A 26,534-nucleotide genomic window follows, 5' to 3' on the forward strand; every position below is an offset into this window, starting at 1 on the left:
TCATATAAGGTTTTTTTTTTATTTTTTTTAATTTTTTTGCTATTTCTTGGGCCGCTCCCGCGGCATATGGAGGTTCCCAGGCTAGGGGTCCAATCGGAGCTGTAGCCACCGGCCTATGCCAGAGCCACAGCAATGCGGGATCCAAGCTGCATCTGCAACCTACACCACAGCTCACAGCAACGCCGGGTCGTTAACCCACTGAGCAAGGGCAGGGACCGAACCCGCAACCTCATGGTTCCTAGTCAGATTCGTTAACCACTGTGCCATGACGGGAACTCCTCATATAAGGTTTTACTCTGTGTAAAGTGCAAGAAGGAATTGGCAGACAAGGAAGTGCTGAGGTAGGCAAGAGCCAATTTGCAGAGGCTATAGACCATGCTGAGACACTGGGAATCTGGGTGCAGCTTAGCTGACTTCTTGTGCTCTGGGTCTCCCATGGGGCTGTGATCAAGGAGTAGCTGTGGTTAGGGGTCTTATCTCAAGGCTCCAAACTCACTCAAGGGGTTGTTGGCAGGATTCAGTTTCTCCCAGGGCCTCAGCTCCTTGCTGGCTGTTGACTAGAAGCCACCCTCACTTCCTTGCCAAGTGGGCCTTTCCAGATGGCAGCTCACAACATGGCCCCTGGCTTCATGACAGCAACTAAGCAAGAAGAGTCAGAGAGGGCAAGCAAGAGGAAATCCAGAGTCTTTTTGTAACCTAATCTCTAAAGTGAGATCCCATCACGTTTGCCCTTAGAAGCAAATCACAAGATCCAGTTCACACTCAGGGCAGGGTTTATACCAGGGTGTGAATAAGGGTGTGAATACAAGGAGAGAGGGAGCATTGACAGTCATCTTAGAAAATGTCAGCACTCCTGGTTAATGACATAAAGCGGGTTAATTCAAACTGAAGTGTTTTCCCAGCCAAGTGCATACTCTTAACTGCATCATACAGGAGACTACCACTTTGTCTCACCTCTCCCCTCTGGACAATTTATACAAGCATAGTGCCCAGCACATATAGAAATGTGATGATTTTTCTAGCTAGCAGGTGCCCAATTCAGATGCCTGGGCATCTAACATCTCTCTCAGGGGTCACAAATGCAGATGTACCTACAGTGCCAGAGAAGTCATGAAAATGAAAGTCTGGGAGAATCTGAGAAAAGTGGTGGTGGTAGCAATAGTGAAGAATTGGTGGGACCATCTAAAGGGGCAGCCATTTCTGCCATCTAGCCTCTTGTCGCCTGGTGGAAGCCTGTGCTCGATAAGGGCAGGGCATCTATTCTCAAGTTGGAAACATGGATTTTTATGTGAAATCAGCCAGCTTTAAATGGTGGCAATGAATTGAAAAATGTGTTTAGTATTGTGTGGATGAATCAAATCACACCTGAAGACCAGTTCTGCACCCCCACTTCCCTTGCAGCCACCCACGCGTGATATCTCCTCTCAGCCCTGCTCATCATCTTTGGAGGAGACACACAGTTAAATGTCCAGGAAATGGTGCCAGTGTTTTTCCAGGGATGGGAGGGAAACGCTGGCCCTCTCCTCTGCCCTGGTCACTTAATTTGGGACCAGAACTTCAATATCATCCAGTAGATTAGAAGGAATAATTGCCAAGGTCATGCTCGCAATACGTAGCTGGATATAAAAACAAGAATTTTCGGAAGATATTTTCTGGTTGTTTCAGTACAGTTCAGTACCATCCTCCTATTATTTTAGTGAATCATATGGTGTTATTCTCTGCACGTCCCCTGCTCCTCAAAGAAAAGTAGTTATTGGTGTCTTTGCTCATCTCTTACAAAACTCCTTTTTTCAAAAAAGGAAATTATGTAAAATATTTATGAAAGCCTGTAAGATAAATAGTAGACCACTGCATGACATAGCCAGTGCATTTGGTCCTTGAGATCACTGTACTCTATCATTTGCATACATAAAACTCAACTAATGAGGCAATAAACTCTAAGATCATTAAGACAGATGAGATGGAGGGTTTTCATGTTGTTGTATGGTTTAACCATGGACAGACATTACCAGGGTCTGATCAAATGGGAGAAATGAGGAACTAACATGCATTAGCAAATTCAAGCCAAAAAATTAGCGCAACCCAAAGCCTGAGGAAGGATGACTCTTAAAACACGTATCTGAATATTTTCCCTATAATGTATTATTTCATTAGCTCCAGAAAACTCTAGCGTAAACAAAAAGTATTTATTATCCAGCAGAGCGAGGCCAGTGGTAAAGAGTGTGGATGACTCACATTGTTCACTCTGTCCAAAGGGAGCTCGGTGATCATTTTTGACTTGCAAATTTCCTCTTCCATTTCAATACAAGGAAAAGAAATACTAGTATCTTCAAAAAGTGAAAAGCAAAGAATCAGTGCATTAAAAAGAGAGTATCTTTTGTACCCATATTTCAGTTTTATGAGATTGGGTTAGATAAATTCACTGAGAGAAATTTGCATTTTATCGTGCATAAAAAAACTGGGCAAAGTAAATATAGAATGTAAAACTAAGTCAAGAATTGGCCTTTAACAATTGTATGCAGCTTGGAGTGTAGTTAAATCTTGATGTCATTCAGAGTGCAGGTCTTGCCCTTATACATGTATTAACTGCATGGAAATCAAGTTTATAAACACTTGTATATAATACAGTGTGCTCCATTTACGACAGTTTATGTAGAAGCTCCATCCACGGATTCATCCTTTCCCCATTCCTCCATAACATGAAAAACTGTCCCCTGAATTGTTGGATGTGCCGTTTCAGTGATCGAGGGGGGACCCCTGGAACACAACTACCGATTAAAGCAGTTCCATTTTCATTGGGGGGCCATCGATGCCTGGGGCTCCGAGCATACCGTGGACAGCAAATGTTACCCAGCAGAGGTAAGCTGAGAAGTTTGGGCACAATGACATTGCTGGAGAAGAAGGGATAGTTCTGAGTTTCTAGTTCTAAGAAATTATCAGGAAGAATTGGGGAATTCCTATAAATGCTAAATAGCTCTTTCGGAGGCATATTTGATTATTCCCAGTTGATGCATGTAAAAATGATAACTGCCTTTATTTCAAATAATAGAGGAGAAATCAACCTTAAGATCCTGAAACAGGTTTTTTTTTAGAATCTAAGCTAGGCTCAAATGACAGCCAAAAGTAATAACCCAGGCAACAGAGCAGGGCCACCAGGCCAAACTAAACCAAGTGAAAGATGAGATGGTAGGAGCCTAAATGAAAGTGGTGGCAACAGAGATAAAGAGCACGATTTAACAAACATTTCTGAAATAAAAGCAACAGGACTTTGAGGCAGGATCCTCTTCAGGCAGAGAGAGGAAGTTAACCATGACCTTGAGGGTCTCACACAGAGGCTGAGTGAGGATTCATGAATGATGGACAAGGAATGATTTGCACAGAAATACAGAGAGCCAAAGGAAATAGAATTTCTTCCTAACAAACTTCTCCCTAATTTAGTTTTAAATGTTACCTTAAAAAGAAACATTTTAAGTGGTTATCCCTTGAATAAATTTTCTTCCAACTCCTAATTCACATAGGAAGAGAGAATCTATCTCTCTCAATATGAACATCTCTCTTTCAGATGCAAATGGATTTTGGATATGAGTTTTTCATGCAAATCAGGACGGGAATGGACAAATGTTACTCCCTTCCTGAAATCACTTGGAGATTATTTATATAAATACACACACACACACACACACACAAACTGTCCTGCGCCAGTAAATCCTTCTATTACAAAGTAATATTAATTACTGCTCCTGGAGTTCCCATTGTGGCTCAGCGGAAACGAATTTGACTAGCATCCTTGAGGACACAGGTTCAATCGCTGGCCTCACTCAGTGGGTTAAGGATCCGGTATTGCCACGGGCTGTGGTGTAGGTCGCAGATGTGGCTTGGATCTGGTGTTGCTGTGGCTGTGGCGTAGGCCAGTGGCCACAGCTCCCTTCGACCCCTAGCCTGGGAACCTCCATACGCTGAGGGTGCAGCCCTAAAAAGACAAAAGACAAAACAAAACAAACAAATAAATATTACTGTTTCTGCATATATTACTACCTGTTTCTATCTCATTTTACACCAGATTGTCATATGCTTTTCTCAGTGGCTTTATTTTGGAGGAAGCACAGTAAAATATCATACGTGAATAAGGCTGTCTGTTTTGAGAACAATACTACATGGTTATGTGTAAAACCATCTTTTAATGGTGTTTCAGCTGCACTTGGTGCATTGGAATGCGGTCAAATTTGAAAACTTTGAGGATGCAGCACAGGAAGAAAATGGTTTGGCTGTGATAGGAGTATTTTTAAAGGTAAAAAAATTCTTACTAGCTTTAAATGATGTGTTGTAGCCTACGATGAAAAGACACAGCACTGCAACATTAAGTTGTAAGAATACTGAGATAAAAATGTTTAAAATATAAGACTGTTATGAATATATTTCAAATGGTATAAAAATGTATCATCTAATAGAGTATTCACAAGCCACATGTGGCAAGTGAACACTTGAATGTGGCTACTTAAAAAAAGAGAGAGAGAAAGAAAGAAATGTGGCTATTTTGTGGAACAATTTTTAATTTTAATTAATTTAAATTTTAATTTAAGAACTCATGCTTCAATGGAGGATACCTTTGCCTGCAGGCACAATGACCCTGTCAGCAAACAGCCTGCTCATTTGTTCTGTGTCTAATTAAATTCAGTGATGTTTAAAACATTCTAAATTGCCAGTTTAAGCGAAGCTTAGGTAATGTGGCTGGTTTTTTATATAATCACCAGTAGTTAATTCACATTCTGTTACAGTTTCAAAAGTGAGATGTCAATTGTTTTTAATATTTTCTCATTTATCGTTTTTCAGCTAGGCAAACATCATAAAGAGGTACAGAAATTGGTGGATACTTTGCCATCAATTAAGCATAAGGTAATTTTCCCCCCTAAATCACTTGCAATATAGTTTATGTCTCAATCTCAGAGTGGAGGCACTAACATGGCACTTCGAATTGGGAAATATAATTCACCACAATGTAGTTCAGGTTCTTTTTGAAAGCTGCCCTTTAAGACCGCTTGCTATTTAGGATGCTTGTGTTGAGAGCCTCTCGCCTTGGGACACCCCGCAGGGGACAGAAGTGGTTCTGTTGGTGGCCACGGACCACTCTGTTTGGCTGCCCTGACACTGAGCACTCAGAGAGACTCAGGAACATAACGAGTCCCCTCCTCTACTCCTGACCCCGGCTCTGCCTTCTAGTCCTTGTGCAAACACTCAGGGCACCTTCTGGACTGGAGCTACCCTCCCACAGGCAGAGAGCAGAGAACAGTTTGATACAAACTTGCCTTGTCCAGCTTTACCCAACAACTACCCACATCCTTCAGGGCAGATACTTCTGTCCAGCCCCCAAGAGTAATCATTCACTATTGAGAATCCCAGAGGAGCTGCTCTCTGAAAGTATCTGTTCTTTCTCTTTTCTCTTCCCTTCCCCACCTCTGTCTCTCTCTCTGCCACCTCTTTCCCTCTCTTTCTCCATATTCTCTCTCTCTCTCTCTCTCTCCCCCTCCTTTTAGTCCAGGATCTTGTCTTCTAATTTGTGTTGCACGTTAGAAAGGAGAATTCTATTAGTCTCTCTTGAAAAAGAACAGCCTTCTTGTTCATGCACCAGCTATCACCTAATGCCTCCAAAAAAGTTCAGAGAAAACCACCTGCTGTAAGCGCACTAGAATGGAGGGAGACAATGTGTTTTGCTGTGTTCCCACTGAGGACTATCAGAAACACATCGCTGACTGCAGTAACAAAGCATGGGTGGGATTCTGTCCTAAGTCGCCCAGAAGTACCTGGAACTCTTCTGGACCACTGCTGGTCCCCAGGCTCCCCTAGAACTGTCAACTCATCATCTGATTCCTGAGTGGTTTTCACCATCAAACGATGACTCAATGGCCCCTTCTCTTGGGCAGGACACGCTTGTGGAATTTGGGTCATTCGACCCTTCCTGCCTGATGCCCACCTGCCCAGATTACTGGACCTATTCGGGGTCCCTGACTACCCCGCCACTCTCTGAGTCTGTCACCTGGATCATTAAGAAGCAGCCCATAGAGGTTGCTCATGATCAGGTACGTGCTTCCCACATTTCTGCATTGGGAAATTCTAGTCTGCCCCTTTATAACAAGGCTGGGCTCAAACTTTGGCATTGGTTTTTAACATCTTGTACTGCTTATTATATATGTTTATTAAAATGTGCTAACAGCTTGTGTTCATTTAGATATGAATTAGGAAATGTTCAAATTAACTACAGAGGAGAGTTAAAACTCAGGAAACAAGCGTTTTACTTCCACATTTGACAATGCTATATGTCTTTTGCATTGTATATTTTATATATAAATGTGAATCTGTATAAACAAGACTCTTTTAAGGGGAAGAATGAAGAATGAAAATGGATCTACTCTAAACCCTCTAAAATCCTTAAGGAAATTTTGCTATGGCACCTCAGGATGAAAACAGAACCTAACACTGTCTGTCCAGAAGTTTTAAGTCAGTTGTTTTGACTCTGGAGTCTGTTTTTTTTTCCTTACAAACTAAGTGGTGATTACTATGTTAATACACACATCCTGTTTAATTCATAATATAACTTCAATAATATTTGCTTATGTTTGCTTTATGGGATTTTATTAATTATAAAGCATTTTCACAAGAGCAAAAGCTTCTAAAACCTTTTTATGAAGTCAAGATAACTGATACCAACACACATCAAAGACTGAACCAAAAAAAAAAAATTACAGACTAGTATCTCTGAAGAATATATATTTTAAAAAACTAAAATAATACATTAGAAACAGAATCCAAGACAAAAAGACAAAAAAAAAAAAGAGAAACAAAATCCAGAAAGTATATTAGAAGAAATATATACTTTGTCCAAATTGTACTTATTCCAGTAATGTAAGGATGGTTCAATATTAGGAATGATAATAATACAATGATGAATTGATATGATATTTTTCTAAACAGAAAAATATTTTAAAAGTATAATCATTTCCATAGATTCTTTGAAAACAACAGCAAAATTCAACATTTAGGTTTTTTTAATTTTCAATAAAATGGGAATGTATGGAGACTTCCCTAAATTGATAAAGAATATTCATCTAGTTCTAAAGTAAACAGTATGCTTAATGTGGAAAAGATTATTACCATATTAAATGTTCTATTAAATTATATTCTGGAAGTAGTTAATATAATTAGACCAGAAAAGAAAAACTAAAGCAGAGAAACTAACAAATAAAAAAACCCTAGAGTTCCCGTTGTGGCGCAGTGGTTAACGAATCCGACTAGGAACCACGAGGTTGCGGGTTCGGTCCCTGCCCTTGCTCAGTGGGTTAAGGATCCGGCGTTGCCATGAGCTGTGGTGTAGGTTGCAGACGCGGCTCGGATCCCGCGTTGCTGTGGCTCTGGTGTAGGCCTGCGGCTACAGCTCCAATTCGACCCCTAGCCTGGGAATCTCCATATGCCGCAGGAGCGGCCCAAAGAAATAGCAAAAAGACCAAAAAAAAAAAAAAAAAACCTGTAGAAGTTCCCACTGTGGTGCCATGGGTTAAGGACCTGGCATTGCCATAGCTATGACACATATGGCAGCTGCAGCTTGGGTTCGATCCCTGGCCTAGGAACTTCCATATGCCACAACTGCAGCCAAAAAAAAAAAAAAAAGAAAGAAAAGAAAAAGAAAAAACTCTAGAAAAATAATTCAGTAACCAGAGTAGTACAATATTAATTTCTAGAAATCAGTACATTTGACATGTATATATCACACTCAGTTGAAAAAAACATAATGGAAGAAAGGAAGAAAGGACACTATAATGGAGACAAAAATACAAAATACCTTGAAATCAGCTTAACAGGAAAACTTAAAATATTCCTGAAGGATATAAAAGATGGAATTGATACAACTCACTCCGTGTTATTAAATAGGAAGACATAAAGATACCTTTTATGTCAATTCTCCTTAAGCTATTATTGTCCATGAATTATTTATTTTCCATAAATTTGATGTAAACCCAATAGGATTTTTATATAGATATGCTACTTCTAATCTCATGTGGAAAAAAAGAACAAGCATAAATATCCAGGGAAAATTGTGAAAGAGAAAATGAAAGATGATTAGATCAACAGAGTTATAAAGCCTCAATAATTACATAGTGTTGTACGCAAATAAAGATATCAGTCACAGGATGAAAACTGTAGATTCAGAAAAATGTCCAAGTACATATGAGAATTTAATTTACGATAAAGGGAGCAGCTCAGCTCAGTGGGGAGAAAAGATGAGAATATTCAGTAAGAGTGATAAGACAAGTCATTAGACATTTAGGGGGAAAAAGCTGGATCCACCTTTCAAGCCTTACACAAGAATATACTCCAGATATATTAAATGTTAAAAATACGGAGTTCCCGTCGTGGCGCAGTGGTTAACGAATCTGACTAGGAACCATGAGGTTGCGGGTTTGATCCCCGGCCTTGCTCAGTGGGTTAACGATCCGGCGTTGCCGTGAGCTGTGGTGTAGGTTGCAGACGCGGCTCGGATCCCGCGTTGCTGTGGCTCTGGCGTAGGCTGGTGGCTACAGCTCCGATTGACCCCTAGCCTGGGAACCTCCATATGCCGCAGGAGCGGCCCAAGAAATAGCAACAACAACAACAACAACAAAAAAGACAAAAGACAAAAAAAAAAAAAAAAATACGGCCATAAAAGTACTAGGATAAACAAACGAAAACCTTTTTATACGTCCAAATGGAGGAGATTTTCTAACCTCATATCAAACCGGAAATCACAAAGATAGCAACTAGTACACTACAGCAAAAAAAAAAAAAAAAAAAAAAAAAGAAAAAAGAAAAAATTCTGTATAATGAAAACCACCATGAACAAATGACAGAATACAGAGGTTGCCCATAAGCCTGAGCTTGGTGACCTATATATTTAGTCTACTACTATCCTTCATATTTGAAATTGAGGAGTTTCTGTTGTGGCTCAGCAGGTTATTAACCCGACTAGTATCCATGAGGATGTGGGTTCGACCCCTGGCCTCGCTCAGTGGGTTAAGGATCCAGCATTTCAGTGAGCTGTGGTGTAGGTCACAGATGCGGCTTGGATCATCCTGTTGCTGTGGCTGTGGTGTCGGCCAGCGGCTACAGCTCCAATTCGACCCCTAGCCTGGAAACTTCCATATGCTGCAGGTGCAGCCCTAAAAAAGCAAACTAAATAAATAAATAAAATTGACATAATATTGAAAGATAAATAAGTAAATCAGACGGTCTGAAGTCCATGTGAGGACATTTCCAAATGCAATTTCGACATAGAAAATTCAGTGAGAAAAAAACGTTAGCTATCATCAATAATCCTAGTTGCCTATAATGTTACAACTGGGTGTTAATCATTTTCCAGTAAATTCTTCTGGTCTTTTATTTATAAAGATACACATAAATCTTTTTGTTCTTTTATCTATATAAAGATACATAATTTTTTAAACAAAATGGAATCATTCTGTACATATCACTCTTGCTGCTTTTTACTTGGTGATGTGTGAAACATTTTATAGCTGATAAACATTATCTTCAATGTCATTTTTAATGGCTACATAATAGCCCATTTTATAGATCTAAGGTAATTTGTTATTGGTACTTGGGCTATTTCTAGTCTTTTGCAATTAGCTAAACTAAAAAAAAAAAAAACCTGAACTACTCAGACACATACCTAATTAATGAGAGTATATGTGTAATCTGCAAGTATGGTCACTGTGTCTGGTGCTTGTCTCTGAAGTCTTTAATCCAAACAAATATTCCCAAGCTTGCCTGCTGTGCTGATTTATTTGCAGCTACAGTGTGCTTGATTGAGTGAGGAAAAATGCTATGCAGAGATGTTCTGGCTTGAGGTCAAGCGTTTAGTAACATAGTTGCTCAGAAAGCCAAGGGGCTACTGAATGATGCTACTGCCACAATGGAAAGCAAGCTCTTGATTTTAGATCACTCCTTTTGTACTGAGCTGCACTGTTCAGTACATGAGCCGCTAGGCATGTGTGGGCATTTAAATTTAAATATAAATACAGTTAAATTGAAACTGAGTTAAAAAATTTGGTTCCTTCAAATCCGACTAGGAACCACCAGGTTGTGGGTTCGATCCCTGGCCTCGCTCAGTGAGTTGAGGATCCAGCGTTGCCATGAGCTGTGGTGTAGGTCACAGACAAGGCTCGGATCTGGCTTTGCTGTGGCTCTGGCATAGGCCAGCAGCTACAGCTCCGATTGGACCTCTAGCCTGGGAACCTCCATGTGCCGAGGGTGCAGCCCTAGAAAAGGCAAAAAGACCAAGAAAATTTAGTTCCTTAGCTGCACTAGCCACATTTCAAGTGCTCAGTTGCCATATGTGGCCTGTGGCTACTGTAATCCAACAGTACAATACTGTAATCAACATTTCCATCATCGAGGAAAATTTTATTGGACAGTGCTGTCAGGGGGCATTCCACTGCCTATTAAGACCTCCACTTGCATTGCCCTGTCTGCAATCACTGCATTGTTCACATTAATGATTCAGTTAAACTGTGAAAAAAACGAAACAGTTTTGGCACTGTAACTATATGCATCTCACCTTTTCTTTATTATCTGGCTATTTTGCCCATTTAAGGATGAAGCTCCCCAGAACCAAAGATGAAGTAACTCATCCTTGGCAAATGGCTAATACATGAGGGACAGGGCCTTTGACCCCCAGTCTTTGGATCCCGAGTGCCCCCTGGTTTCACCGTGTCTTGTTATTTCCTCACAGAGCACTTCTCCCCTGTCCAGCAGTGAAGGCATTGCTACTCAGAAATAAATTCTCCTTCTGTAGCCAATTTTAGACGAATGTTTCAGAGTTGTAAAAATGCAAGTAATTTATTCATTAAGTAAGGCTGTTTTTCTACTGAAATTATTTATGCTTTCTGTTTGCGTTTCTAGCTTGAGCAATTTCGGACTCTGCTCTTCACTTCCAAGGGGGAGACGGAGAAGAGAATGGTGGACAACTTCCGCCCCCTTCAGCCCCTGATGAATCGCACTGTCCGCTCATCCTTCCATCATGACTATGTGCTGAATATGCAAGCAAAACCCAAGCCGTCCACCAGCCAAGTGACCTCCTAAGACGACGTTATCTAGGCGGTATCTTGCTTAAAAACATACTAGCGCTTTAAAAATTAACTAGACTCTTCTAAATGCTTGCATTTAATGAATATCATAGATGTGCCTTTCTTGGTACAACAGTGCACCTTAGTATTTGAGGGAAGCTCCTTGGTAAACAAATTTTTACTTTTATTGATAATGATGTTTATCACTCAAGTACCAGCAAGAGACACAAGATTCTCTTATAGCAATATGCTGGTGATTTTAAGTCTTTTTTTATTTGTTTATTAGGGCTGCACCTGTGGAATATGGAAGTTTCCAGGCTAAGGGTCAAATCCGAGCTGCAGCTGCTGGCCAACACCACAGCCACAGCAACACCAGATCTGCGCTGCTTCTGGACCTACATACACCACAGCTCACAGCAATGCCGGAATCCTTAACCCACTGAGCAAGGCCAGGGGTTGAACTCGAATCCTCATGGATACTAGTCGGGTTTACTAACCGCTGAGCCACAAAAGGAACTCCGTCTTTTTTTTTTTTTTTTTGGCTGTGCTAATGGCATGTGGAAGTTCCCAGGCCTGGGATCAAACGTACACCACAGCAGTGAAAACTGAATCCTTAACCACTAGGCTACTAAGGAACTCCCGTAATGTCTTTTTAATGTCTGACATTTTTGAGCTATCTTTTTATGTTTATCAATTGGTGGTTCTATAGAGTTATAGTAGGAATGATATTTAACAACTGATAAGGCAGAGACACTGACTCTCCAAAATGTAGGCTTTTAACAAATGGTCACTGGGCCCAGACTGGTTCTTCTTGGCTGAAAAGTGGCCACAGTTTTAAGTATATTTTATTTTAAAACAGGAATGTGTAATCTTTTATAAGGCCTTCTTGATGGGTATATTTGCCTCTATCTTTAGTTGTCATTACTGGTACATGATATGAATACTTATTTACTATCAATTTATAATATAGAAGAATATTTTGTAATCTTCAGAAAACAAGGATTCATTTATATCCAGATAGCCTTTTGCACTTCTGAAGATTAGATGTTTTACTTAAAGGCTTGATCATATAGAAAGCTTATGCAGAACATTTTAAAGAAAATGGTTTAAGTGCCTAGAACTTAAATTTCTTTCATGAACTATTTACAGAAATATTTTTCCAAAGACTAGTAGTATAATAGTCTTAGGGTTTACAGTCTTATCTTGCATTGTTTGAACACTGTTTTGTAGAATGTGGCAATCTTTTCTACAGTGAAAAAGCTATCTTGACTTCTCTTTAAAACTGAACTCTATTTTATTTCATTAGTTGAGGTTCTGTGCAAGGCAGGTGATCAACATAAATCTCCCAATTCATACAGTGGTTTAGAAGACTTATGCTATAATAAGGAGTGAAACTTGTCAGATAGGCAAAAATCCAGATAATTCTACATATTCTAAGGAATCATACCACTGATGCCCTTGCTTGTAAATATCTGGAATATTTCGAATTGCCTATAAGCCTGTGTTCAAACTCAATATTTCATTTACTACTGTATTCCTTTCATTAATATGCCAGTCATCTGACCTGCAAGACAGGGCTGGATGAATATACTTAACACTACTGAACTGTACACCGAATTTTAATGTGTATTTTTATCACAATTAAAGAATAATAAATTCAGTAGGGAAAAAATAGGGTTAGAGTTGCACATCTAAGTTTGGGGGCATATCTCTGCTCTTTAAAAAGGGAGGGAGTGAAGGCATTGTTTCTAAATTGTATGCCTTCTCTGGAAAAGGGAAGCATGAATGCCCTAGGAAATGAATAAAATTCTTTAAAAGATTAATACAGGGGAAAAAGTTACGTTAACTTTATATAATTTATCTGTTATAAACCACAGTTATCTTTAAAAGGTAGGAACACAAGATATGCATTTTCCAAGGCACATAAGGCTTCCTTCCTAGGCCTCTTGCAAATTCCTAGTGCAAAATTCTACTGTAGTGAGTCTTCCAAACTGGAGTGAGAACCAATGCATAGAAGGCCTGATTTGCCCTCCATCTTAGAGATACAAAAGGTGTACTCATAGGGTGTGTTCGCATCTGCCACCCCTGATTAACTTACACCTGGCCTTCTGGTGTAGCTACTAACAGCGCCCAGTCTTTCACTCTCAGCCCTGTCCTGCTTTGCATGATAAATTCTTGGTCAGCTTCTCTGCCAAGGTTATGGAAACTGCCCTGGGGACGTGGTTTCTTCCAGGCCTTAGTCAGATTACCAAGGGGGTGGTGTCAATGCCCTGGCTACTGATACACCCTAAAGAGAAGCTTTTTAAGTCTTTTATGCCTCCCCTTTGGTTTTATTTGTGCCTTCCAAGATATAAAGGGGAAAAATGGGCTTAAGGTCTGTCGAAGGGCTTGACAAAGAATTTTGTATTAAATTGCTGCTCATCTTCATTAAAAAATACAATAAAACCTTTTCTTTATAATATTAATATTTGTCAAATGACTTTTTCTTCCTATTAGTTTTTGTGAGTATGTAAGATGTCTGTAAAATTAATGAGACAACATGAAGATCACAGAGTGACTTAGACTGGAAAACTCACAAGAGATTTACTAGAGAAGCAGGAATGGAAAGATCCCCCCACTCCTCCTTAACTCACCAATTCGCATGGAACCAGTGCACAATCTGCTGACATCACCAGAAGGGCAAGCTGCCAGCCCCTTTCTCCTTTTCCAGGGCTACATGGGTTAGGGTCAAGTTGGCTCTTCTAAAACCAGGGATCCACCTCAAAAACGTTTAAGATGTCTTTCCCTTGCTCACCAAGGGGGTCACATTCTTTAGCACAGGATTAGTAAAAATACAGTATTATAATCACTCTAGGTATTTCTCTTTTCACTAGACAACTCAACTTTTGATACCTATTCTACTTATTTTTTGTCATTTTAATTTAACTTTGTTAAGTTCTTTCATGTAAAATTTTATTGACCAAAATGGACACCGTTCAATTATGTGAATAAGCTCTAATTTTTACCATATAATTAGTACATATTAACAATATTGGCTACTTTACATATAAATAGTAATGCATTCTTGCTATTAGGAACTGAATGTTTTTGCCCCCCCCCCCAATTCATATGTTGAAACATAACCCCTCAATGTGATGCTATTAGAAGGTGGGGCCTTTGGGAGATAACTAGGGAATGAGGCTGAAGCCCTCACAACGGAGTTAATGCCCTTATAAAAAAGACCCCACAGAGCTCTCTCGGCCTTTCCACCATGTGAGGATGCAGAGAAAAGATGGCCATCGATGAACCAGGAAGGAGGTACTCACCAGACACCTGCTGACACCTGGATCTTGGACTTCCAAGCCTCTAGAACTGTGAGAAATAAACTGCTATTATTTATAAGCCATCCAATCTATGGCATATTGTTATGGCAGCCTGAAGAGACTAAGACAGTTATCCCTATGTACATTTTGATTCCTGCTTTTCAAATTCAACCTACTTGTCAAAAATGGTACTTTGGTTTGGATTCTAGGAGGGAATATAGACTCTGCCATCACTCTAGCAGTTGTGTTGCTTTGAGCTTATCACTAGACAAAAGAATCAATAAGAATATTGACTGAATAAAGGATAACTTTATTCACTAATAACTGAATAAGGACTGAATAAAAAATTGTATAAAGAATAACTACCACTGGATAGCTCTCTCCTCCAAAGAAAACTTTTAATCAGTTATAGAAATAGAGACTTGCTTTATTTTCATATTCATATGCATTCATAAATATCTTGCTATTTTAAGTTAGAACTGTACTCTGGAAAATTTATAAAGCCCTTGGCATGGCAATGAGTTTGGAGAGGAGTTGAGACCTCGCTGTATCTCCTTGAATAAATCTGGTGATTAATACTGAAATTAATGACAGGTGAGAAATAAAATGTTCTTTCTTGAGAATTTCTGCATTGACCATTCATTGAGTCCTTGTACCACTGTTCTATTAGAGCAAAAAAACAAAAAAACAAACAAAAAACAAAAAACCAAATTAAATGAAAGAGTCCCAATCTGGCAGAGCGTAGACATTTTTTTTTCTTGTTCTCCCTTTATGTTTACAATAAATGGAAAACTAATTTATGGATAATTCTTTGGTCATTTTATGATAACTAAGACTCATATAAGGTAATAGCATTATATATTATACCATTTATAAAAGTAAAATATTTTCTTTAATTTTTAAAGATAATCAGCTATTTTCTACTGACAATGTAAGATAAAAATTTAGGCATTTCCCAAAGAGGGGATAAACCAAAACACACATACTTGAGAATAGGTAGATGTATTTCAGGCACCAAGAGAAACAAAATATATGTTACATTGCAGAGTAAAGGTAAATTTGTTCTATTTATCAGAATATCAGAGTAGAATGTATCATTGCATTAAATTTTTACATATAGTATTTTTAGCTCATGATTTAGAGAATTCAAATGACGGTAACTGTAGTTTGGAAATGGAATTGGTTTTTAGAGTAACCTCTGTAATGAAATTAACTTGAGCAATTTAAGCTTGTTCATGAAAATGAATTCAGCGGTTAATTGTTGAAGATAAATACCTAACTCTTATCAAAGGAGATTCACATTCATTTCTAAATCATGATAGAATAAAATCTAAACCAGTACATTTTTAAAATTAGGAGTATTTTCCTAGATGACAGTCTTATTATTCTGACACAAAAGTCTGGTCTGATTCACAAGAAATGTTACAGCAAACCAAGCATTGACACTTTCACAATGGCAGCAATTTTCAGTGTAAGTCCTGGTCATAGGAATGAGCAAAATTGGAGATCTGCACAGCTGTGTTTTGTGCCACTCAGGGCATATTCTCTAGTTAGGGGATACAGCTGCCCAGTCTCCACCTTCAAGGAGATTAAGATTTAGTGCAAGATGCAGACTTATGAAGGCAAGAAAGTACAATATAGTGTGATAGTCATTATCAAAGGTGGAATACTCGTGCTAGGAGCAACTGCAAGACAAGTCCTTAGACTACTTTTGAGGGGATTGGGAAGTTTTCATGCTGCTGCCATTAATAACAGGTAATGTTTGGGGGACAGTAACTATTGCCAGGCATTATGCTAACATACAGCATTCCTCTGACTTTTACAGATGAGAAAACTGAAGACTAAACATTTGGAATTTACTTGAAATCAGAGAGCTAAGGCTTGAGCTTCCCAGTCCCACGCAACTCCAAAGTCTATGTCTCTAATTACGGATGACCTGAGCTGGACAAGGTCAGCTTGGAGGTGTGTTACTACAGCAAGTTGTCTTTGTAAGAGGGATTAGGGCAGAGTTTATGCAGAGTGTGGGCTTCTGGTGAATGTTTTCAAGGAGGCACTAGGAAAAATGGGTAGTTTAGAAATTGGGTACCTCAGTAATTTTGATTTGGAGGAGAGGAACAAAGGTAAACCAGGGAACTTACCCAATTATCAAAAGATTGGGGGAGTTCCCGTCGTGGCACAGTGGTTAACGAATCCGACTAGGAACCATGAGGTTGCGGGTTCGGTCCTTGCCCTTGCTCAGTGGGTTAAGGATCCGGCGTTGCCGTGAGCTGTGGTGTAGGTTGCCGCGTTGCTGTGGCTCTGGCGTAGGCCGGTGGCTGCACAGCGTTGCTGTGGCTCTGGCGTAGGCCGGTGGCTGCTGGCTGCAGCTCCGATTCAACTCCATATGCCGCGGGAGTGGCCCAAGAAATAGCAAAAAAAAAAAAAAAAAAAAAAGATTGGGGTTGTTAATCATGTTGCAGTTACAATGTGTCCTTCAGGGAAACATTTTTTCTTGGTCTTGTCTCCGACGTTGTATGTGTACGTCTAATTATTAGTAGGGTTAATTTTGCTTTCTCCACCCCTTACTCTCATTGCCCAGTTTAATCCTGTGTCACTTCTCACCTAGACTGCAATATTCCAGCTGTATCTTTTATATTGCAAACCAGAGTAACTTACCTAAAACACAAATATGACCACAACAAACCTTAAGGCTTCTTGGAATGGCCCTCCTCCATAACCTAGCCCCAGCCCTATGCCTACCGCTCACCTCTTCCTCTCTCCCTGCTACTCTCGAATTGCCCTTTATATTCGATGGCCAAAATTCTCGCAGTTCTGGCAGATTCCACACTCTCACCTCTCAGTGCCTTTGCTTATGCTGGCTTACCTGCAGTTCCATCCCCACCCCTCGTCGCCTGAGTAAAGACCGTCTGCCTTCAAAATTCAACTCAGGCGTCAGAAAGCTCTCCCTGAATCCCCAGGGGGACTATGTTAAATAAACTTAGTTGTCTATGAATTATCTAGTCTATGAATTGGTCCTTCTCTGCCTTTAGATTTCAAATTCCTAGCGAGCAGAGATGCTACTTTGTAGCCTCAGTTGTTAAATTCGGCGGCAGATGTAAAAGGAGCGGGGGCGGAGTGTGGAGCTTTGTCTGAGGCGTTGATAGGTGGAACCACGGAAGGAGGCAGAGCCTGGGACTGGAAAACTAGAGAGCAGCGTGTGTGGGAAGAGGCTTCGTGAATGGACAAGAGAAAATAGGAGGAGGTGTGACTTTAACTTCTTTGCCATAAGACACCTCATTTTGATGTGGAGAGAGGTAGTGATAACGCACTGGGGAAGCGCTAGGAGGAAAGAATTACTTACAGGGTAGAGGGGGGACACCAGATGATTTTTCGGGAAGGAGACATTTAGTTGTGCAGGGTTTCGGAAGACGAGGCACCTACCTCCGCTCCTCCGTCTTTGGTCAGCCCCGGCTGAGGCAAGTTCCCCGCCCCTCTCGCCTGAGAGGCCGCGCGGCGCTCGCGCCTGCGCGCTGCCGCGCGCGCAGGCCCTCCAGCCCGCCCCTTCCGGCTGGCACTTGGGGGGGCGTGGCGGCGCTGGCAAGATGGCGGCGCCCGAGACAGCGATGTTTCCTGAGAAACTAAGGTGAGCCGGGCTGGGGATGATGAGCTGGGAAAGGGCGGCCGAGCGGGCGGAGGCTGGCCATGAAGGATGTACAGGCAGGGAGGAAAAAGGAAGTAGGCCAAGCAAGCGAGCCACCGCGGCAGCTGGATCTCTGCCCAGGGCGTGCCCCGGACTGTCAACGGGCGTTGGTGGGCTCGGGGAGGCGAGTAGGGGTACAGGCGGTGAAACGGTGAAGATCTGCCCTCTGGGCACGGGACGGCGAGGCGGTGGTAAAAGTATGTTCTCTAATTAAAACACGGGAAGCAAGATTTCATTCTCCAGCACCCAAACAAGTTCCTGTCACTGGGCACGGAGGAGAGGAACTCAGGCAGTGCTGCAGGTACGGCCACTGACGCCGCGGTGTGTTTCTGTCTTATTTCCCCAGCCACAAAAAGTACAGGGCCGCCTTGAAGAAGGAGAAACGGAAGAAACGTCGGCAAGAACTCGCTCGACTCAGAGACTCAGGTAACGGACTCATCCTGTTTTCTATGAGTGAAATTGCTCCGCCTACTGCCGTCCTAACTTGAAACCCTAGTGTCAGAAGGAAGCCAAGTACAGTATCTTATAAAGAATTGCTGTGGTCACTATCTCCTCCAAAGTTATCTTAGATCCGTGTCAGAAACAATATTAAAGTACTAAAGAGGGGGGAAGAAGTCACAGTAAATCATCACCCAGTGGTTAACTGTATTTATGAAGTATTTAATATTACAGGTGCAGGCATCATTAATTACAGCAGCTAGCACAGCTCTTTCACATAGTAAATATTCGGTGAATGTCCTTTGTAAAACCAGAAGGAGTTGAGGTCTTTAGGCATTTTGCACGTTTTTTCTCAAACTTCACTAACTTAAGAGACCCGTTGTTGGAGTCTCTTAAGTTAGTGAAGCGCTGGGAACCAGGGTTCAATCCCCGGACTGGCACAGTGGATTAAGGATCCAGACATTGCTGCAGCTGCGGCTTAAGTCGCTACTGCGGCTAGGATCTGATCCCTGGCCTGGGAACTCCATATGCCACCGGGCGACCAAAAAAGAAAAAAAGAGAGAGGGAGAGACCCACTGTTGATGTTATGTAAATATATATGCATAAAACTAGTTATGAAACTTATTCGACTTATAAAACAATATACTTACAGATTACAAAACCAAGTGAAATTATGCATCCAGTAAAATTAAAATCCACGTTAATGTGGTGTTAAGGACGATGGGAAACATGCTCACAACATGCATTTGGTACCATGTGGATTTTGGAATGCCACTGCTACTGCTGTCCTGTAGTTATTTTTCAGTTTTTTTCCTATTAAAATACTGTTGGAATTCCTGGCATGGCTCAGCAGAAACGAATCTGACTAGTATTCATGAGGAGACAGGTTCCATCCCTGGCCTTGCTCAGTGGGTTAAGGATCCAGCATTGACGTGAGCTGGGGTGTGGGTCACAGACCCAGCTCAGATCCCGCCTTGCTGTGGCTGTGCATGTGGCGTAGGCTGGCAGCTACAGCTCCGATTCGACCTAGCCTGGGAACTTCCATATGCCTGGGGTGCAGCCCTGACAAAAAAATAATAATAATAAAATAAAAATACAATGAAATATACTGTGGAACTGTGCTGGCCATGGTGTCATTTGACCTTCACATGGCAAAATCGATCATTTGTGTGTTGTTTGTTTTTTTGTTTTGTGTTTTGTTTTTTGTTTTTTTGTTTTTGTTTTTTGCTTTTTAGGGCTGCAGGTTCAGCATATGGAGGTTCTCAGGCTAGGGGTTGAATCAGAGCTATAGCTGCCAGCCTACACCACAGCCACAGCCACGCGGGGTGGATGCGAGCTGTGTCTGCAGCCCACACTACAGCTCACAGCAAGGCCAGATCCTTAACCCACTGAGTGAGGTCAGGGATCCAACCCGTGTCCTCATGGATACTAGTTCCTTAACCACTGAGCCACGACCAGAACTCCTGCAAAGTGTGTTTGGAGTGAACCTTTGTGGAGGGGCAGATAGGTGTGTCCTTTAGCAGTTTAGTCAGTTGAAGGATGGAGCTCATTGATCTGCTCGTGATTACATGTGGTTAGTGGCAGATTCAAGACTAAGCACTTGTCTCTGGATGACTCCTCTTGCTTTTACTTACTCCAACTCACAATTCTTTTTTTTTTTTTTTTTTTTTTTTTGTCTTTTTGTCTTTTCTAGGGCCGCACCCTCGGCATATCGAGGTTCCCGTGCTAGGGGTCGAATTGGAGCTGTAGCCGCTGGCCTATGCCACAGCCACAGCAACGCAGGATCCGAGCCGCATCTGCGGCCTACGCCACAGTCCACGGCAACACCAGATCCCTAACCCACTGAGCAGGGCCAGGGATTGAACCCACAACCTCATGGTTCCTAGTCGGATTCGTTAACCACTGCGCCACAACGGAAACTCCCCAACTCACAATTCTTTACTCAGTGGGTCTTCATGAGTACTGTGCCCTACCAAACACTGCTGTTTGTTATTGTATATATTGGATGGGCAGACATTTCCCAGAAGGGTAGAGAAGAGATATTCTGTAAGAAATGCTGTAAGAGTGAGTTGGCAAATGATTAGTAGAAATTTCTGGAGTATCAACCTCTCTATTATAGGAAGCCTCTATTATAGGAACCCACTTCTTGAAATAACCTGAAATGAGCTACCTTATCAGAAATTAAAGTAACACAAAGTATAAAAAAAGCAAGTTGCAAAACTGTAGCATGATTCCATATATGGTTACATTTATAGTAGAGTTAGATACACAGTTGACCCTGGAATAGCATGGGTTTTGAACTGCCAGGTCCACTTACATGTGGATTTTTTTCCAACAGTAAATGCTATAGTACTACATGATCTGCAGTCAGTTGAATCCCAGGATGCGAAACTGCAGACGTAGAGGAATTGGGGATCTGGAGAGCCTGTTTGCAGCTGCGTGAAGGGCCAGTGCCCCTCACTCCTGTGTTGTTCAAGGGTCAACTGTATGGTAATCATCTAGGACTGGATGAGCCTTGAGTTAGACCTATACCTAATATATGTCACAGACAGTATCTTTTTCCTTTTAGTCTGAGATCTTTTGTTATGTTTCCTTAAGATCACTTGTTTTCCTCCTCTTTTCCTTAAATTTAAATTCTGAGTAGAAGCGGATATAAATTTTTGTTATATTAAAAATTATTTTCCTTTGTTTTCATTTTGAAAATGTCCCAATGTGTAGAAAGTTGGAAAAAATGATACAATAAACATCCACGAATCCTTCGCCTAGATTTGTCAGTTGTTACCATTTTGTCTTTCTCTCTTTCTATAGATAGATACATATGTATAAATATTTTCTGACCCCTTTGCATGTCAGTTGCCTATACATAGCCCTCACCCTTAAATACTTAAGCTCGCAGGTCTTAAGAATAAGGACCACAAGGCGTTACCATGGTGGCTCAACGGTAACAAACCCGACTAGTATCCATGAGGATGCAGGCTTTATCCCTGGCCTTGCTCAGTGGGTTAAGGATCCGGCATCGCCGTGAGCTGTGATGCAGGTCCCAGACACCGCTCAGATCTGACATTGCTGTGGTGTAGGCTGGCAAGTGCAGCTCTGATTTGAGCCTGGGAACCTCCATATGCCACAGATGCAGCCCTAAAATTAAAAAAAAAAAAAAAAAAAAAGGATAAGGACCACAATACTAAACAATAAACAAGTAAAGGAACAGTAATTCAGTAATATGGTATACAGGTCATATTTTAAATTTCCCAAACCAAGATTTATTATTTTGAAAAGTTCAAGCCAGCTGTCCTGTGGGATGCATTCTAGATTAGTCTGTCTTCTCCTGATGAGCTTCAGGTTACACTCTTCATTGCAAAGTACTCATAGTTGATACTGTATTACCTGTCCTTAGGGGCCTATAATGTCAAGTCCTTCTACTCCTAGTGATGTGAACTGTTGCAATGTGAAGTGTTGCCAATGAGTTGGCTCCATTGTAAAGGATGTCCCAGCTTTGTCATTAGCACTCATCTCTAGGCTGATATTTTGAGACAGTGTAAATAACCCCCAGTTGTGCCTACAGGGGTTTTTGCAGACGTGAGTACTTCTCTACTTAAGTCTTTGTACATTTTTTAGTTGCCATGTTCCTGTAAAGATAGATGTTCCCTCCCAGACGCCACCATCTTTTGGGGTATCACTATGGAGCCATCACTAATTTTTTTTAATTCAGTGTGTTACCTACTACCATTATGGTTCTTTTCCATATTCCATTTTAGGTGATCAGGGCCATTTATTAGAAGGTTTTAAAAACAGATTTATACCATAATTGTGAGGACGAAAATTGTGTATCATTTTTTTTCCTGAACTACTGATCAAGGTTTTATAATACACGGGTAGTTTAATAAAACATTGAAATTCCCTCAGGACTCTCACAGAAGGAGGAGGAAGAAGAGGCGGCGGTGGCGGCAGTGGATGCTTTTATTGAAGAGCAGCAACTGGAGGAAGAGAGGCTGTTAGAGATAGAGAGGTCAGCACTGATGGAGGCGCTTCCTGCGAACCCACTTATTTTACTTGAATTTTTAAGTCTTTACTAACTAGTATGAGTCTTCCTTATAAAATCTGCTACAAGATAGGTCTTAGAAACTACCCTGGATCAACTGTTTAAGCCTCTAGCTGATGGGCTGAAATGATAGCTTGTCTTTAAATATATATATATATATATATATTTTTTACTCTTTTTGCTAATTGGTAAATGTTTTTGAAAAAAAAATACAAATAATTTAGAAGTATAAAAAGTGAAAGGGTGGAGTTCCCTTTGTGGCTCAGTGGTAATGAACCTAACTACTATTCATGAGGATGTGGGTTTGATCCCTGGCCCTGCTTAGTGGGTTAAGGATCCAGCATTGTGGTGAGCCGTGGTGTAGGCAGGTCACAGATGTGGCTTGGATCTGGCGATGCTGTGGCTGTGGTGTAGGCTGGCAGCTGTAGCTCCAATTTGACCCCTAGCATGGGAACTTCCATATGCTGCGAGTGCAGCCCTAAAAAGCAAAAAAAAAAAAAAAAAAAAGTGAAAGGGCTTCAATAAACCCAGCACACCCAAAGATAGCCATTGTTAAGAAAGTAAGGAGTTCCCATCATGGCTCAGCAGTAACGAATCTGACTAGCATCCATGAGGCCACAGGTTCGATCCCTGGCCTCACTCAGTTGGTCAAGGATCTGGCATTACCATGAGCTGTTGTGTAGGTTGCAGACACGGCTTGGATCTGGCATTGCTGTGGCCATGGTGTAGGCCAGCAGCTGCAGTTCTGATTCGACCACTAACCTGGAACTTGCATATGCCGTGGGTACAGCCCTAAAAGACCAAAAAAAAAAAAAGAAAGAAAGAAGGTATACGTCTTTCGTGGGATCATATTTTTCTATAAATTGCTCTTTTTGATAAATATATAGGACATTTCACTATTGGTGCAGAGATCTAATTCAAGCATTTCAATGGCAACATAGTATCCATTGTATGGATGTAGCATAATTTATTCTTTATTCATAATTTATACTTCTCTATTGATGGACATACAGGTTACATACTATTAAATAAGGTTCACTTTACCACATCCTATTAATGTACTATTACATTAATTTACACTCAGGCTTCTTACTGTTCTATAAAAAGTTGCATTGAATATTCATGTTTATATATCCTTGGTGATTGTCGTACTATTTCCTAAGGAAAATGCCTAGAGAAGCACATGTAAAATGTAGGTAGGCAGGTAGGTAGGGCATCCCATTTTGCAGCTTGCAGCAAATTCAACAGTAAAAAGGTGTGCATCTCTGCATAGTTTTTTTTTTTTTTTTTTTTTGCTTTTTAGGGCTGCACCCGCAGCATATGGAGGTTCCCAGGCTAGGGGTTGAATTGGAGCTACAGCTGTTGGTCTACACCACAGCCACAGACAGCAACACCAGATCTGAACTACATCTGCCACCTACACCACAGCTCACGCCAGCAACTGACCCTTAACCCACTAAGCAAAGCCAGGGATTGAACCTGCATCCTCATGGATCCTAGTTGGATTGCTCACCGCTGAGCTACAAAGGGAACTCCATCTCTCCATACCTTCGCTCACACTAGGCTTTATCAATTCTTAAAACTGCTATAGTGAAAAGTTATACTTCATGGTTTTGAATGTACATTTCTTAATTAGTAGGATTGAGTATCTTTTTATGTATTATCTATTTGTAGATTGCTTAAGTCTTGCATCTTTCTCTTTTGGGATACAATTTTTTTTAGTTATGTAAACAGCGTTATTACTTGATTAAGGATATCAATCATTTAACTGTCATGTGTATGAAATATATTTTTCTTGCTTGTCCTCAGTCCTAACTTGACTTACAGCATTACTTACCATCATTTGATTTCCATGTTAGCAGCTTTCATCATGTTATCTGGCCTTGGTGTGTGACTTAAAAAGGCCTCCTCTGTCCCAAGATGACAAAAACATTCTGCTATTTTTTCTTTCAGTATTTTTCAGGGGATTTTTTTTTTAAGTGGTGCAGAATAATACAAATGTACCTGATGCTACTCAACTGTAATACTTAAATGGTTAAAATGATACATTTTATGGTATGTATATTTTCCCACAATAAAAATAAATAAATAATTTTTTTAAAGGAGAAAATAGCTTTATAGACATTCTCTAGCTATTTAGTGTGTTCACTGGAAATGTTGCTTTTCTTGTAATTATTCCTGTTACCTACCTAAACACATAAATAGGTGAAAATATAAAAATGCTGAAGAAAAAAAAAAGTAGTAATGATTGGGAACATGTAGTTGAATTTAGCCAGATTTGCATCCCAGTCCTGGCCCTGCTATTTACTAGCCATGTTCAAATTGTTGAATCTCTCTAAGTTTCAATTTCCTTTCCTTAAATATGGAAGTGGAATCATTCATAGTATCTACCACATAGAATTGGGAGGATTAAATGAAACTAGCAGGTGGTAAGTATAGAGTTTTTAACAAAGTGTAAGCAGATAGGAGGTGTTGTAATAATTCTGGTTGTTCTTATATTAGAGATTTCTGCTATGATGAAGATGATACATATATGGTATGAAATAGGGAAATAATTTTTTTTGGTTTCCATTTTACTTGACATGCTTCTTTTAAATCACATACACATGCCTTTGTGGTCTGTTAATTTTTTTTTAATTCCTATATGAGTTGCACTATACTTTATTGTTGAAAAGCAGGAAAATTCTGTGAAAATACTAGATAGCTTTACGTCCTTCTTAAAAGCAGATGTACAGTGTCAAAGGTAAACACAGCCGGACGTCGAAGTGGCAGAAACAGACTTTATTCAGTAACTCCTGACAGTATGAGGAGAGCTCAGCTCCATTTTGGTTCGTGCACAGGCAATTTAGGCCTTTAAAAGGCAGAGTGAGGAAAATGCACAGTACAAAGAGTTGGTCCCTATGCAGGTGTCTAGGTGGCCATGAGGGACAAAGTTAGGGCTCCATCCTCCCACAGGGACTGGGAGGCCGAGGCCTCATCCTTCTTCATGATCACCTCTCCCAGGTATGGCTCTCAGGTCCTTGAGCGAGACCCTTACGCGGGGCAAGTGACACACAGTCACAACTATGAGCCCTTGATAGTGATGTTCTAAGAGAGGGAAGGCAGAGGCCTCTCGGGGGTTAGCTAGAGCCAACGTTCTGTTTTCCTGGCAGCATTGAGGTGTCTCAGGCCTGGTCATGTGTGCTGCGAGGGGGCGGGTGCTGAGGTCCCCTAGGGCAGCAGCCTTCTGCTGCTGGAGGCCGTGCTTGAGTTTGTGCAAGTCCCTTAGGGCACGGAGTTAACACAGTTGCGTGCCTAGACTTCCACAGTTCTCAGTATTATATCCAAGTTATTCAGTTTTAAACCTTGTAACATTTTACTTTTTTGTGGTCTTAAATACGTATACACTTTTGTTCAGCTTATATACAATTAGTATGGTTCTTAAAAGATACGTGAATCGGAGTTCTATATACTGTATACACACCCTCTAGCATACACAGGAACGCTGACGTATGCAATATGCCAGTCTCTACCGTGGCTAAAAGGTGTATTCCTGGAATCTGTAGTTGGACGTGGAATACTTTTTTCCCATAAAGTATTTGAAATTGTGGTTGGTTCCCCAAGCTAGACATAAAACCTTATTTAACTCCTAATGTAATATAGAACAATATCTCATATTTCATTTTCCTTTCATAGATTCAGTAGGGAAATGCAGTCTAGATTTAAAAAACCCAATTGAGAGTTTCCCATTGTGGCTCAGTGGTTAACGAATCCGACTAGGAACCAGGCGGTTGCGGGTTCGATCCCTGGCCTTGTTCAGTGGGTTAAGGATCCAGTGTCGCCATGAGCTGTGGTGTAGGTGGCGGACGCAGCTCGGATCTGCTGTGGCTGTGGCTGTGGTGTAGGCCAGCAGCTACAGCTCCGATTCGACCCCTAGCCTGGGAACCTCCATATGCCATGGGTGCAGCCCTAAAAAAAATTAAAAAAACCCGATTGGTTAGTAGACT

The 26,534-nt window shown here is 40.8% G+C and overlaps 2 protein-coding genes and 1 long non-coding RNA gene across 6 annotated transcripts in view; 2 read left to right on the forward strand and 1 right to left on the reverse strand.

Annotated features, from left to right (window-relative positions):
• CA5B (carbonic anhydrase 5B) overlaps positions 1-11,240 on the forward strand; it is a 34,525-nt gene extending 23,285 nt beyond the window's left edge. Inside the window, 6 exon segments of the mRNA XM_005673450.4 lie at positions 2,741-2,859; positions 4,193-4,288; positions 4,831-4,893; positions 5,919-6,074; positions 10,927-11,063; positions 11,065-11,240. Of these exon segments, the coding sequence (XP_005673507.2) occupies positions 2,741-2,859; positions 4,193-4,288; positions 4,831-4,893; positions 5,919-6,074; positions 10,927-11,063; positions 11,065-11,098 (605 nt within the window). The 3' untranslated portion in view covers positions 11,099-11,240.
• LOC106506903 (uncharacterized) overlaps positions 1-17,844 on the reverse strand; it is a 67,799-nt gene extending 49,955 nt beyond the window's left edge. The window contains exons 1-2 of the long non-coding RNA XR_014835777.1: positions 17,813-17,844; positions 14,396-14,441 (exon numbers count right to left, since the gene is read on the reverse strand). This is a non-coding gene — a long non-coding RNA (uncharacterized LOC106506903). The remainder of the gene's footprint in view (positions 1-14,395; positions 14,442-17,812) is intronic.
• Positions 17,845-17,944: 100 nt separating this feature from the next.
• The window catches only part of ZRSR2 (zinc finger CCCH-type, RNA binding motif and serine/arginine rich 2), a 28,843-nt gene continuing 20,253 nt past the window's right edge, over positions 17,945-26,534 (forward strand). For all 4 annotated transcript variants that reach the window (XM_085008557.1, XM_085008554.1, XM_085008556.1 and 1 more), the window contains exons 1-3: positions 17,945-18,014; positions 18,418-18,497; positions 22,413-22,515. Coding sequence is in view for 1 of the 4 variants with exons in the window: in XM_001926794.7 (XP_001926829.4) it covers positions 17,974-18,014; positions 18,418-18,497; positions 22,413-22,515 (224 nt within the window). In the remaining 3 variants the exon portion in view is untranslated. The remainder of the gene's footprint in view (positions 18,015-18,417; positions 18,498-22,412; positions 22,516-26,534) is intronic.

The sequence above is a fragment of the Sus scrofa genome, chromosome X (assembly GCF_054392235.1).
Source record: "Sus scrofa isolate SSC_HxYL_T2T_F1_AM1 chromosome X, Sscrofa_HxYL_maternal_Yorkshire_Landrace_v2.0, whole genome shotgun sequence".
Classification (NCBI taxonomy): Eukaryota; Metazoa; Chordata; class Mammalia; order Artiodactyla; family Suidae; genus Sus; species Sus scrofa.